Source organism: Malaya genurostris, chromosome 2, assembly GCF_030247185.1.
Source record: "Malaya genurostris strain Urasoe2022 chromosome 2, Malgen_1.1, whole genome shotgun sequence".
Taxonomy (NCBI): Eukaryota; Metazoa; Arthropoda; class Insecta; order Diptera; family Culicidae; genus Malaya; species Malaya genurostris.
This window is the reverse complement of record NC_080571.1, coordinates 54,604,008-54,618,140: the sequence shown is the minus strand read 5'-3', so window position 1 is coordinate 54,618,140 and position 14,133 is coordinate 54,604,008. Positions and strand designations below refer to the sequence as shown.

Below are 14,133 nucleotides of genomic sequence, written 5' to 3'. Positions count from 1 at the left end.
ATGGCTCCATCACTTCACTCCGGAGTCCAATCGACAGTCAGCTGAATGGACTGCACGTGATGAACCGAACCCAAAGCGTGGAAAGACTCAACAATCGGCCGGTAAGGTTATGGCGTCTGTATTTTAGGATTCGCATGGTATAATTTTCATCGACTACCTTGAAAAGGGAAAAACCATCAACAGTGACTATTATATAGCGTTATTAGAGCGTTTAAAGGACGAAATTTAAAAAAAAACGGCCTCATTTGAAGAAGAAAAAAGTTTTGTTTCATCAAGACAATGCACCGTGTCACAAGTCGATGAAAACCATGCTGAAATTGAACGAATTGGGCTTCGAATTGCTCCCTCATCCACCGTATTCTCCAGATTTGGCCCCAGTGACTTTTTCCTGTTCTCAGACCTCAAGAGAATGCTCGCTGGTAAAAAATTTAGAAGCAATGAAGAGGTAATCGCTGAAACTGAGGCCTATTTTGAGGCAAAGGACAAATCGTACTACAAAAATGGTATCGAAAAGTTGGAAGATCGCTATAATCGCTGTATCGCCTCTGATGGCAATTATGTTGAATAATAAAAACGAATTTTGTCAAAAAATGTGTGTTTCTATTAAACGATACGAACTTTTCAGCCGAACTGTTATACTATTATGGGAATCTAAATAGTGCGAACTACCACTACGGTAACAATAATAAATCTGAAATAGTTTGAACAATAATTTACGATATATCGATTACCGAAGTTATCTACTAAAAAATATATTTTCCCAAACCATTTAACAAAAGATCTGCAAGGAAGTTTCCGTTGATCTTCCCCAAATTTAAGACTTTGTTGTAATGAAATTATTACATAATTTTCAATCTGATAAGAGCGTCCCACGCGAATCGAAATAAATAGTAGGATGGTGTCAAAACTGTACTATAAGACAGGTAGGGCATGATTTTTTATCCATTATTATCAAAAGTAGTGTTCGTGAAAGTTTTCGGACTAGAGCTTGTTTTTGTTTTATTTCGGTTTTCCTTTAATATCTGCCTATAAATATATATTCGGTCTCAATACAATGATGCTTTGAAGGTTTAACCGCTAGCAATCAGTTTGTACTAGTACTATGTGCAAAGCATAGCCGATTTGGTCGGCTCGCCGGGTTCGAAATGTTTATTTTGTTCCAATTAAGATCAATTTTGGTCAACAGTGGCTCTCCTATGCTAAAACCACTTATTTTCATGCTGCTCCTCAATTTTTTCGGACATGTGAAATCGCCGTTTGGCATCGTTCGGATTCGATTTGTACAGCACTCAATTTCCAACCCTTTGGATGATTTTCAATCTTTTTGTGTGCAGTAAAATGGCGTATTGTGTCGCACACAATGGTGCCGTAAGCTCTTGATGCATTTGGTTCGGATTCTTCTGCAGCAAAGCCTTCTCAAAAATGTAGGCCCTCCGTAGCGCACTCCGTCTTTAAAGTCCAATTTTTTTTCAAGTCGTTTGAAACCGATTATGCTTGGGCCTCATCCCAGAGGAAGAATTTTTACTTGCAGCCTTCTTCTATCTGGGGAAACCGTTCTCATAATTGAAATACTCTGAATGTGATGAATACATGATTGATCAAAACTGTGCACTCGTTCTGACTTTGCATTGCCGATGAGTTTCATTTTTTTGTCATTTTCGTCCCAATCATCAAATACCAATCTGCCTTATTTGCATAACTTTTCATTTTTATTATTTCACTCATCAGTTTTATCCAATCTGCTTTTCCATTGGGTTAAACTAAGCTCAAAACGCGGCCGTGTAAAGTCAGAGCATGTGTGGTGTTCCGTTTAATTGGGTTACTTTCTGAGTTGTTTTTCTTCATATCCAGAGTAGTTTAATTGATAGAATGAGTTCTCCAGGAAGAAAAAGTTACATCTTCGATGTCTGGAAGACTGGACTTTCACAAATCTTCCTCTGTGCTATTCTTTTCATCAGTTTTTTCCAGCCTAGTTTTTGTGAAGTTTCTTCTTCGATTTTTTTGTGTAATAAACTATAAAAACTATTCGTTTTTAACTCCAATTTTTATTGAAGAGCTAAAATTAATCAATATGAAATCTATAATTTAGTTTTATTTTTTATTTCTGAAATAGTCTCACTTAACAAGTAGGTTTACTATTATTCCTGCAACCGAATCGGTTACGAATCATACCTCTACTACTAACTGCAATCTTAGATAACCCCAGCAATTATACAGACAATGTGACATTGGCCTCTTATTTCTCTCAAAAACAACAAAACACCGTCGAACTCACATTTTATCTTTTCTTTTGCACGTTTCAGAGTCGGCTCTTATCTAACTACCGGACAGTTTTGTCAACGAACGATAAACAAATGATAAGCGGACGTGTGCCTTCGATGATACAATACTGAAAGAGCCTCTCCAGCTCCACCGAAGTCTCGAAGCACAGTAAACGATCTCGAATTGGGACCGTCTCCTCCCGCACTGCACGATGGAGTCCTCCAGCGTCACCGAATCATTCCTGCACGGAGTGGAATCCAACATCACACACCTGGTGGCGGCAGACGGAGAATCGGATATCAGTAAGAATGAGGCAAAACTGTTGGCCATCCTTGCTCTAGGTGCCGGAAGCTTTCTCGCTGGAATTTTACCGCTGTTTATTTCACAGCGCAACAGAGAGCGCTTTCCGGTGTTAATCTCATTCCTACTATGCTTCGGTGCCGGGGTGCTACTGGCAACGGCCCTGGTCCACATGCTGCCCGAGCTGCGCCCGGCTTTGAACCAGTACGCCGAGATCGTATTTTGCATTGGATTCTTTCTAATCTATACGGTTGACGAAATCAGTCACCTGTTCGGAGTTGGCGGTCACGGTCACAGTCATGGCGAACAGTCCATTGTGGCGGCAAGGAGAATTAGTCGTGATTCTACCGGCGGAGATCTGGATGGTCGTAGATATGGCACCAGTGAAGAGACAACGTTGTTAACCAAAGGGTAAGTGTGTACAATTATTTAGCACATTCGGATGTAATATCGTGGATGTACCTTTTTCAGGGAAAGTAATATTCAGATCCCGCAGCGATCGTCAGAAAGGGCAGACATTGAAAATATAGAGCATATTGGAAGCTCTAACGAAAGTCTTCCACGGGTGATGGTGGACGCCGGTGTCCGCGAGAAGCAAGTTACTGGCACGTTCAGCCTTCTATTAGCACTAATTGTGCATTCGTTGCTCGAAGGATTGGCCATAGGCGTCCAGAGCTCTGCACCACAGGTACTGCTGCTGTTGGGTGCCGTCAGTGCCCACAAATACGTGGTAGGCTTCTGTCTTGGTGTGGAAATATGCTCCAATGGAAGCCATAACAATTTGTCTCACGTTTTGCAAATTTTAACCTTCTCGGTTGGATCGGTCGCCGGCATCGGTGTCGGAATGGTACTGGATGACATCGGTCAAACATTCAACATGCTGGTGATACCGATTCTTCAGGGAGTGGCTGGTGGTACGCTACTGTACGTGACAGTCAGCGAAGTACTTCCGCGGGAACGCGGAAAGCGGGCAACCATGCGCTCGCAACAAGTCGGCCTTCTGCAACTAATTGCAGTGATCCTAGGTTTCACGGTGATGTCTATTTTAAGTCTAGCTATCTCAGAGCACTAGCGCTAATGTAGTGATACTATTAAAGTTTTATTTTAGTTAACAAAATTTGAATGTATAGTAATGTATAGTAAAAATTATGAAGAAAAGTTTAGTGTGTACCGATATGCTTCCACAATAAATGCATTCATTTTTGAATAGCAAGATGCTAGAAGCAAGTGAACGAAAATATCGATTTACTTTCTCCATGCCGAAATCGTTTCGACCTTGATATGCGTTATGACAATTGATTGGTAAACGAATTTTGAATTATTGCGTAAAATGGAACTAATCATTCTCGACAGCGATTGATTGAATGGATAGGTTTGCAAAGAAAGTTTACTCCAGTTGATTTCTACAGCATAGTGTTTGGACAGATAGACGTCGAATGCCGTTTATGTTTTTAGTGCTGTACTGCGTCTATACTCGTTTCAATTTGGGTGTAATCATGACATCCTTTTCTGTCCTACACCGAAGTAACTCATCGATGATTCAAATACATTCAAGTCTCTTTTGCGAATTTTCAAAGTTATAGTATACTCGCATAAAAAAAAGACTTGAATGTCAATACAAAAATAAAAATTGTACCATTACCACGTTTCGAGACATTGAACAGCAGTGGTTCAAAAGCCCAATCTTACGCTCCTAATTAATTGCCACAATGTAACTGCTTTCTCTCATACAATTGTTATTGATTTTATGTATTTCCGTGTTGGAAAATTGATCATTTAGTTATTATATACCATAATGCATAGTGGTTCATACGCATTAGTTTGTATACAATACTGATTTGTAGTATACTAACTAATTTTACTTCTCCCTTAGTCTTCTTACCGTTTGTACTCTCAAAGCTTATGAAGATCTAACCCAGTGAAATTTGTCGACCCGTATAAGTCCGATCATCGGCCTGACTATCGGACCGATTGAGCACGATATGGGGCCGATCGTAGCGCTTCGATCGGCCCGTCATCGGACAATTCTGCACCATTTGCATCAACCGCGTCGACCTAAAAAAGCTTAATGTTTACATTATGTATCGCTAGAGAAACAGAGCGAAGGAATATCAAGCAAGGCATTTTGGAGCCGACGTCTCCCCGATAGGGTGTGAAAGAGTGTTAAACATTCTTTTGTTTCGATCATGGAGGCTTTAACCTTTAGGTCATTCGCCTCTTAGGGCCAGAAAAACTCTGGCCCTATGTTTGAGGTTGGAAATCCAACCCCGATATATCTCATCACCTGAGTATTGGATATCCGCTCTCTGCTTTGGTATATCTTCACTCTTTTGTTCTATCGATATACTATGTAAGCTCGAAACGCAATCAAAAGCTTTCGTGCACGATGCGTCCGATGTTCGAATTTACTGGGAAGTATTCCCGTAGACCAAAAAAAACTGTTTTAATTCACCTAGTGGTGAACCCTGTTTTAATTCACCTAGTGGTAAACATTTATAAGAAAAACGGACATAATTCCTATTTTAAAGATTTTTATCTCAACTTCCGGTGCTTACGAAACCGGAAACCGAGGACCGATAACCGAAGTAACTTTGTTATCGTTCGTTCGTTCATGTTGTTCATTGTCGCTCTGAATGATGGTTTGAAATGGTTTTCGATAATTCGATTCGTATCTAAATTTTACACGCGTTTTACTCAAAACCATGTTTTCAAAATTTGTGAGAAGGATTGAAAAAATGAAAAAAGGTATTGTGCCGTTTATGTATTCTGCATAAGTAACTATATTCTAAGTTTTCTACGTAGAAAACCTTGTGCATGTGAAAACTGTAAAACCAAGGGGAGAGTCGCTTAACACAAACTATATTGTACCTCTAAAAAAAACACGTGATGTACGAGGTCTGTTCAAAAAGTTCCTGGAATTTTTTAATTGCGCGCGTCTGGAGAGTCCGGTGGTCAACATTTTTTTTTATTGTGTTGGTACATATGTCCCTAATGTATGGTGAAATTTTCAGCTGTATTCATTGTTTACATTCCGTCTTGTAGCGGCTGGTGTAGACGTGTTTTTTGAGCTCGGCGATTTTTGTCTTGGTGACGTTGGGTGCTTCCACGTGGACGATTGTGCTTTTGTTTCGACATCATAACCGTACACCCATGTTTCATCACCAGTTATGACCCTTTCAAGTAAATTTGGATCGTCGTTGACGTCGTTTAACAGCTCCTGAGCGATGGTAATGCGTTTGTTTTTTTGATCAAAATTCAGCAGTTTTGGAACGAATTTTGCTGCCACTCGTTTCATGCCCAAAACATTTGAAAAAATATGATGGCATGAGCCAACTGATATGCCAACTTCATCAGCAACTTCTCTAATAGTGAATCACTATTCATCCATAATCATTTTTTCCACTTTTCCCACATTTTCATCGATTATTGACGTGCTGGGTCGACCGGAGCGTTCGTCGTCTTCAACGTCTTCGCGGCCATCTTGGAAACGCTTATACCACTCGTAAACACTTGTTTTTTTCATAGCAGACTCACCGTAGGCTCTCTGTAACATTTCGCACACTTGGTTACACTTTATTTCATTTTTCACGCAAAATTTAATACAAATTTTTTGACTCTTCAATTCTTCCATTGTTTAAACTAACAAAAATCGCCGAGCTCAAAAAAACACGTCTACACCAGCCGCTACAAGACAGAATGTAAACAATGAATACAGCTGAAAATTTCACCATATATTAGGAACATATGTACCAACACAATAAAAAAAATGTTGACCACCGGACTCTCCAGACGCGCGCAATTAAAAAATTCCGGGAACTTTTTGAACAGACCTCGTACTGTGAGCCTAAGTGTGTCATTCTGTGCCCCATGAAACAGCTACTTGTCAAACTGAGCCCTTTGTGTGCTGCAACTGTGCAACTGTATGAAAACAAAAGTGCCCATATTGATAAATGCACCAACACATTGTGTTAATGTGTGATTTACACATTGTTCTAAGCGTCCTCCCCATGTGTAAAACTGTATTTGTGAAGACACCGTCTGAATAAGATCCTGTGCGCTTAATAAGTTCCTGAAATACATAAAAAGTTTTCGATTAACCTACCCTGCATATGAAAACACATGAAGAGACAGCCTAATTGAAGACGAACATTAGAAAAGGTCCCAAGTGCAAATGACAGTTTCTCTTTGTTAACTTTCTCTTTCAAATATTACGGTCCAATCAGCAATCTTTCCATCTAACATTTCACATAGGATAATAGCAAAAACCATCAACTTTCGATATGCACTGTTGAATTTGTTGGAAATTACTGGAATTCGCCGTAATAAATGAGAGAGAGTGTACCAAGAGCAACTGTCATTTGCACTTGGGACCTTTTCTAATGTTCATCGAGAATCGACAGGATGAACCGAGCATACTTCGCTTTACTTGACCACCACAGCATTCAGTTATAGTCCTATCTTTATTAAAACCCTGCTGACAGAAAACACACACAGCGCATTGTAAGTCTATCATCGCATTCTGCTTTGCCGTCAGACGCTGATTTGAAGTTTTGTTTTTGTCTCTTTTACTGCTTATAGAGGTACATCAGCGTCATCATCTATTTAATGATCTCAGCTGATGTGTGATTGCAGCAGTGACGATTGTGATCTCGAATTCTTCTAGTCAATTAGACTGTCACTTCATGTGTTTCCATATGCAGAATAGTTTAATTGGCGAAATAATTTCCCCGGATAGGAGCTAGCTTCGGGTACGGGTATCTCATAGTAAAATTGACCAAACTATAGAGGATTCTTTATGATGGGTTTTGGCTATATCGTTTTTTTGTAAATACATTGAAATTTAGTGATTGTAGAGAGATTTCAGTTCTGGGGTACAAATGTACCGCAAAAAGCTTTTACGTGAAGAAATAGTCACGAAAGCGTTCTAGGGTTTAAGCCACCCGAGTATAGCAAGCCTCAGAACAACATTGACACATAAGAAGTGTATCGAAAATAAGCTATCCACATACATTCGTGTTGTACGCATGTATTTGTGATGTTTTTTTATGTTCAGATCACAGCATGCTGTGTGTTTGGCTGTTAGCTTTCGTATGTTTACTTGTTTGTGCGGTTGAAATTCCGCGTTTTGAAAATGTCGCGTATTGAAAAAGAAGTGAAAATTAGGGTTCTGGACACATGGATATGTGAGAAGGGTATTACTATGCGAAAATTGGCAAAGCGGTTTGGAATTCATCATGCCAGTGGTAAAACCATCATTAATAAATTTGAAGAACACTATTCGTTGGATGAGCTACCAGAAAGAGGCAGAAACCCCGGAAACTGGACCAGAAAGTGGTATCTCTATAGTCTTGAAGAAAAAATCAATGTCAATACGTGATTTGGCCAAAAAAGCAGGAACGAGTGTCGGAATGATCCAGCATATCAAGAGGTGAAATCACCTGAAGACCTACAAGAAGCAGAAAATCTCGAAACAAAGTGTAAAACAGAAGAAGCGAGCAACAACAAGGCCCGGAAATTGTATTCGCGTCTTTTGCAGTGTCCGGATGCATGCGTTTTGATGGACGATGGGACTTATGTAAAGGAGGACTCCTTTCAGGTCCACAATGCTTAACTGTCGTTGTTGGGGAGGATGTGAGCGATGCGGACAGGTCGATTCAACCCAAGTAACAATCCGTAACTAGTTTTGATACAACATAGTCCAAACTATGTTGCAACAAGAGCACGAATATGTTTTTTAAGTTATACTAGTTAAAACAAGGTGACAGAAATGTTTCTTCATAACATAACTAGTTACGAAATAGTTATAAAGGTTTCCAATCACCAAATCTGTTTGTCATATCGCTTTAATTATAATTCATAAGTTATCGTTACTTAATTCAAGCATATCTTCAATCACAACTATGCTTCTAACTACTAGTTAGAAATAAGTTTATTTTACTTAAATAGTGGCAACCCGTAACTAGTTCTGATACCACTTAGCCCAACGATGTTGAAACAAGAGCACGAACATGTTTTTTATGTTACACTGGTTAAAACAAGGTGACAGCAGTGTTTCTTTATAACATAAACTTTAAACTAACTATCATTTGCAAGTTATCGTTACTTGATTCTAACAAACAGCTATGCTTTTAGCTACTAGTTTCAAAAAGGTTTATTTTCCGTCGCAAAACCATTATAAACACGTAAGCGTCTATGTAAATCGTTACTGTGAATTGATATAGCAGTAACATAGATATTACAAGATTATAGCATACTATTTCTGCATTGATATAGATAGCTATCGGTTGGTTTTCCCAACGTAATGATAACGAAAATGTAACCTAGAAAACTTTTGTTGGCTTGAATATAGCGAACACACTATGGAGTCGCAAGAAGTGTATAAAACTTAAATAAAACCAGGATATTACTGTTATAAAAGCTACTTTTTGGCGATAATAATGGATTAATCTTGAGCATTCTGACCATAGAACCCTATATTTCGTTGTTTATTTTTAATATATTTAGGGCATATTCAGAAGTGTTTTAGTTCTAGATGCATAATTTATGTCAGTTACAAAATTTAAATCTGGATTTTATAACAAAACAAACTGGCAGCCCCAGCAGTGTTTTACTCGTGTTTCAAATATACAAAAAAAATAGAACGGCATCGTAGACCAGTTTTAAATTTGACAGAAGAACTGGTCGAATAAATAAAACTAGAACGGCTTGCTGGGGATACGTTTGTTTCAGTTTCAGTTAAATTATAGACCACCCATATGAATCTCGCAGCTGCTGAATTTGCTCTTATAAACAGATCTTGCTTGAAGACGCATAAAAAACAGTTAATTAAAATTGAATTCCGTTCGACAGTTTTAAAATCGTTGTGAAATTTGTACCTTGTATCAAGTTTGTGATTTCAAGTACTCTACTGCCTTTTTATTGCTGATGGAAAAGTATTCTGGATTCATTCAATGTTTATAATGTCGATGGTGACTAAGTTTCAACTAGTTTACTCAAATTTCTGGTTGCAATCTAGTCACAAATAAGCTAGCGTAACAAAAATTTTTACTTGGGAAGTAGAGAAACTCGGTCGAAAGGTACTGGTATGGCAAGCAATATGTTCCTGTGGTTTGAAGTCAGCCATTTTTTACATTACTGGAACTATAAATGCAGAAATCTATCGATCTGAGTGTCTCCAGAAGAGATTGCTACCTTTATATAAGAAGCATAGTACACCTACACTGTTTTGGCCGGATTTAGCGTCGGCTCACTATGTCAAAACCACTCTCAATTGACTTGCGGAAAAGGGTGTATAAATTTCGTCGAGAAAAATATCAATCCACCAAATTTCCCTCAGCTTCGACCCATCGAACGTTACTGGGCAATCGTGAAGAGGGTCTTCAAGAAGACTGCTAAGGCAGCTGGGAACATGCAGGAGTTCAAAAAAGTTTGGTCTCAAGCTTACAAAAAATGCGATGCAACACTTGCCCGGAACTTGATGAAGAGCGTTCGATCAAAAGTTCGAAAATTCTTGAAGGAATAACTTAAATTTCATTCGGTTTTCATTACTCTCAAGTTTAACCTCGTACAATAAAGGATCTATTTTTAGTATAAATAAAATATCGTTTTTTATCATAATTTGAAAGAAAAATTTGTGGATAGCTTATTTTCGATACACTTCTTACCTGGAGATATATGAATTCGACCGTCCCACGACAAAAGGGCCTAACTGCAAATGACAGTTTCTCTTTGTTTACTTTTTGTTTAACGATTTACCGAACTGATTTTATATTTGACGCTTTACTCTTCGCAAAACTTTCAAAGTAAAACTACAAGCTTTCGATTTATGTTGGAAACTTTAGAGAATTTGCAATAATGGCTCCGTAATAATCAAAAGAGAAAGTAAACAACGAGAGGCTCTCATACGCAGTTAGGCCCTTTTGTCGTGGGACTATCGAATTCTGTCTACAATACTAGAACCTGCCGTGCGTTTCGGAAACGCCGTATTTTCAGGAAGTGGAAACTGAATCGATGATTTAAGAAGACTTTGAGTTCAAGACTCGTAAAAACATCCCCCATTTGAATAAACAAAAAAAAATCGAAACCAAAATTTCAGCGAACTTTTTAAATTCTGACGTGGCTCAATATAGCAAACATAATCACGCATACGGTAGTTCCATCTTCGAATAAAAAGTAATAAATTGATCGTTATCTCGATCAGATAAGAGAAATATTTCAAGGAACATTTTGTTCCTGCCAAATTTTCAATGGAGTGGTCTTGACTTTTAAGAGTATGGTCAATTCTACAGTAAATAAAATCTCATTTTGCTCTAGTTGCTACTCAGAATAGAATGAGAAAAGTTACATGACAGGTACGATAAGAAAAATTTAGTTGATCTAAAATATTTAGTTGTTTTCTTACAATGTTGAGCTGTTTGGAACCGGTTATCGGAAGAGATTTTCTTGCTTTCTAAACAAGAGCAAAATCAACTCACAAAAAACAGACTAAACAAATCTGAAATGTATGAATTATTTAGCTAGTTAAATATGCAACTTATGCCGTTTTTGCATGAATTATCCGAACCGTATCAAAATTAGTCATTTCAAATAAATCATTTCGTTAACATTGTGCAAAGTTCATGCTGAACAGCGATGGACTAGGGACCTTTGTTTTTACTCATTTCGCTAGCTATTGAGGCAATTGAGACAACTTGTTTTGACCGTTTCAACCACACGTAGTACAGGGTCCGCCATCTAACTTTTTTTTTGAACTAGCGGTTATTTCGACATTGGTAACCTTAATGTCACTTCTTATTTGACAGAAACTTAGCTTTATCCTTCCGCTGATCGAAAATGGTTGTGTATATGCTTGAGGAACGTGTGAAAAGAGTGCAGTTTTACTTTGAAAATAATGGTAATGTTGCGGAAAAAATTACCAAAAAATCATCTTCTCGGATGAAGCAAAATTGTCGCATATGGGGGACGGAAACCCGCACGTTATCATGGAGAAGCCGATGCATCCTCAGAGAGTGAAGGTTTATTGCGGATTTTGGTCTGGCGGCATCATTGGGCCATTTTTCTTCGAAAATGAGGCAGGAGCCGCCGCCACGGTTAATGGCTGATTAGCGATTGGTTCTTCCCGTTACTTTAAAAGGAAGACTTGGACACCATTTAGTTCCAACAAGACGGCGCTCCGTGCCACACAGCCAACGCTACGATCGATCTTCTGCGCACAGTCTTCGAAGATCGAATTATCAGTCGAAATTCGGATGTCGTTTGGCCGCCTCGGAGCTGTGATTTGACGCCGTTAGACTATTATCTTTGGAGGGCTGTCAAAGATAAGTGTTATGTGGACAAGCCAGAGAAAATTCAAGCGTTGAAGGACAACATTCGTGCAGCCATAGCTGAAATAAAGCTGCATACAATCGAAAATTTACTAAAAAACTGGACCGACCGTATGGCATACTGCAAGGCCAGCCGAGGCAGCCATTTGAATGAAATTATGTTCACAATTAACCGGAAGGATTGAACTTTAATATGAAAAAAAAATTTTTGAAATCGGATGAACCGTTTGTGTTTTATTGCATGTTTAAAAACGAAGTTACATGGCGGACCCTGTGTATTTGCTTAGGTTGATTGAAACGTTTTATCTTCAATATTCTCATGATTTCTCGATATAGTCGAGATTCGAAGTGGTGAGCTGCCTTCATTGAATAAAGAAACAACATTTATTCGATTTCAATCAAATAACAGTTTCTTTAATGATTTATTTTTGAATTCATATAAGGTATTGGTGTAAAACTTTGCTTCCGCCGTTTTTTTTCCCAAAATTTAAAGTTTTAATGCAAAAAAGTGCTTACAGATGTATTATTCAAAGTATTGTCCGTCGCTAGCGACAACTTTCTCCCATCCTTCCGGAAAATTTTCGGATCCCGGCTCGAAAAAAGGAGTTCTTTTTTGACGCTATCCATGAAGCAATCTATTTTTCCAACGCTTCGAAGGATTGAAAATGTTGATCTGCCAGGCCGTGTGCCATCGAACGGAATAGGTGGAAGTCAGAAGGGGCGACATCTGGGAAATACGGCGGTTGGGGCAAGACTTCCCATTTCAGCGTTTCCAGGTACTTTTTGACCACTTTTGCGACGTGAGGCCGAGCATTGTTGGAGGATGACTTTGTCATGTCGCTCTTGATATTGTGGCCGCTTTTCTTTTAGCGCGCGACTAAGGCGCATCAGTTGCGTTCGGTAGTGATCTCCTGTGATGGTTTCACCCGGTTTTAAGAGCTCGTAGTAAATAGTAATTTTTCTCTTCCACCATCATGTTTGTCTTCGACATCTAAATCACCATTTTTAAAACGTTGAAACCACTCCCGACACGTTCTTTTACTCAGAGCAGCATCACCGTAAGTTTCTGAAAGCATTCGATGCGCTTCAGTTGGATTTTTTTTCGAATTGTAACAGAAAAGTAAAACTTCCCGCAAATAGCGAGAATTGGGCACATAATCAGACATTTTCGAGCGTGAATAATACGAAAACAAGAACAACTGTCACTGAAACGGCGATGACAATTCGTTAGGCACTGTACACACTCACTTCAAAGGCATTATCATCTATGTATTTTAACCAGCCTCAGTCGGTACAGCCACCTATCGGAAAACGGCGGAAGCAAAGTTGTACACCTGATAGATCTGTAATTACAGATTAATACGAGTAATTCATCCAAGTGAGCGTTGGTATTAGAACGTCGCTTATTCAGTAACATTTCAGAAAGCGTAAATATCAGAGAGGGTTTAGAAAATTGAGTCGTTTGATCTTCTAAGGAAAACTTCGTCAGGTAGTCGTGATACAATCTGCGGGTTTCTGTTTATCATTACGGTTCGGTACAGTTTTCACCTTGAACGACTTCATAGCTTGTCGGTGTTTGCAAGTATGCACGAAAGTTGGAGACTCCATTTAACTCTCGGAAGAGCAGAAGACTCTTTTGGAGACATGAAACCTTTTTTGGCTATTCATGATACTCATTTTGTAAAATATGCAAATCGCTTGCCTGACAAGAAATGTCCTAACAACTTTCGGGTGATATCAGAAATATTCAAACTTTACATTTGTTTGGTGATGGCGGTTATACACTTTTCATCACCTCAGTATGTCGAATTATGTATAAACTCTTCATTCATTGTAATTCTTGTAACTTGATACTAAGCAGGCTCCTGAAAGTGATTGTCACTTTAGCTCATACTCAGACTGTTCCAGGTTTCCATATAAATAGAATTCATTTTTCTACTTCAAATATTTTAGAATGTAAACAAATGCTGAACATATGGATCAATGCGTTATGCAGATCTATTCAATGGTTACAGTAAACAACGAATAGGATACTTGTTGTTTTCAGTCTGTACCAGAAGTATTCCAATGAGAGCGGTAATCGAGTCAAAAGAAAGTCGTATTTCTACTACCGAAACATGGAATGCAAATTTTGCATCTCTCCGTCTTTTGCTCAGTATCTCCCGATTTCGTACAACGATAAATCGCGCCATATTCCACTCCTTGGAACCGAACCGATTGGAGGTATGGTCGCGACTAGACAGTTCAC

At 38.7% G+C, this 14,133-nt stretch overlaps 1 protein-coding gene across 4 annotated transcripts in view; it reads left to right on the top strand.

Annotated features, from left to right (window-relative positions):
* The window catches only part of LOC131429553 (zinc transporter ZIP1), a 41,925-nt gene extending 38,125 nt beyond the window's left edge, over positions 1-3,800 (top strand). For all 4 annotated transcript variants that reach the window (XM_058593751.1, XM_058593749.1, XM_058593750.1 and 1 more), the window contains exons 2-3: positions 2,304-2,973; positions 3,034-3,800. In XM_058593751.1, the coding sequence (XP_058449734.1) occupies positions 2,474-2,973; positions 3,034-3,634 (1,101 nt within the window). In that variant the 5' untranslated portion in view covers positions 2,304-2,473 and the 3' untranslated portion in view covers positions 3,635-3,800. The remainder of the gene's footprint in view (positions 1-2,303; positions 2,974-3,033) is intronic.
* Positions 3,801-14,133: the final 10,333 nt, after the last annotated feature.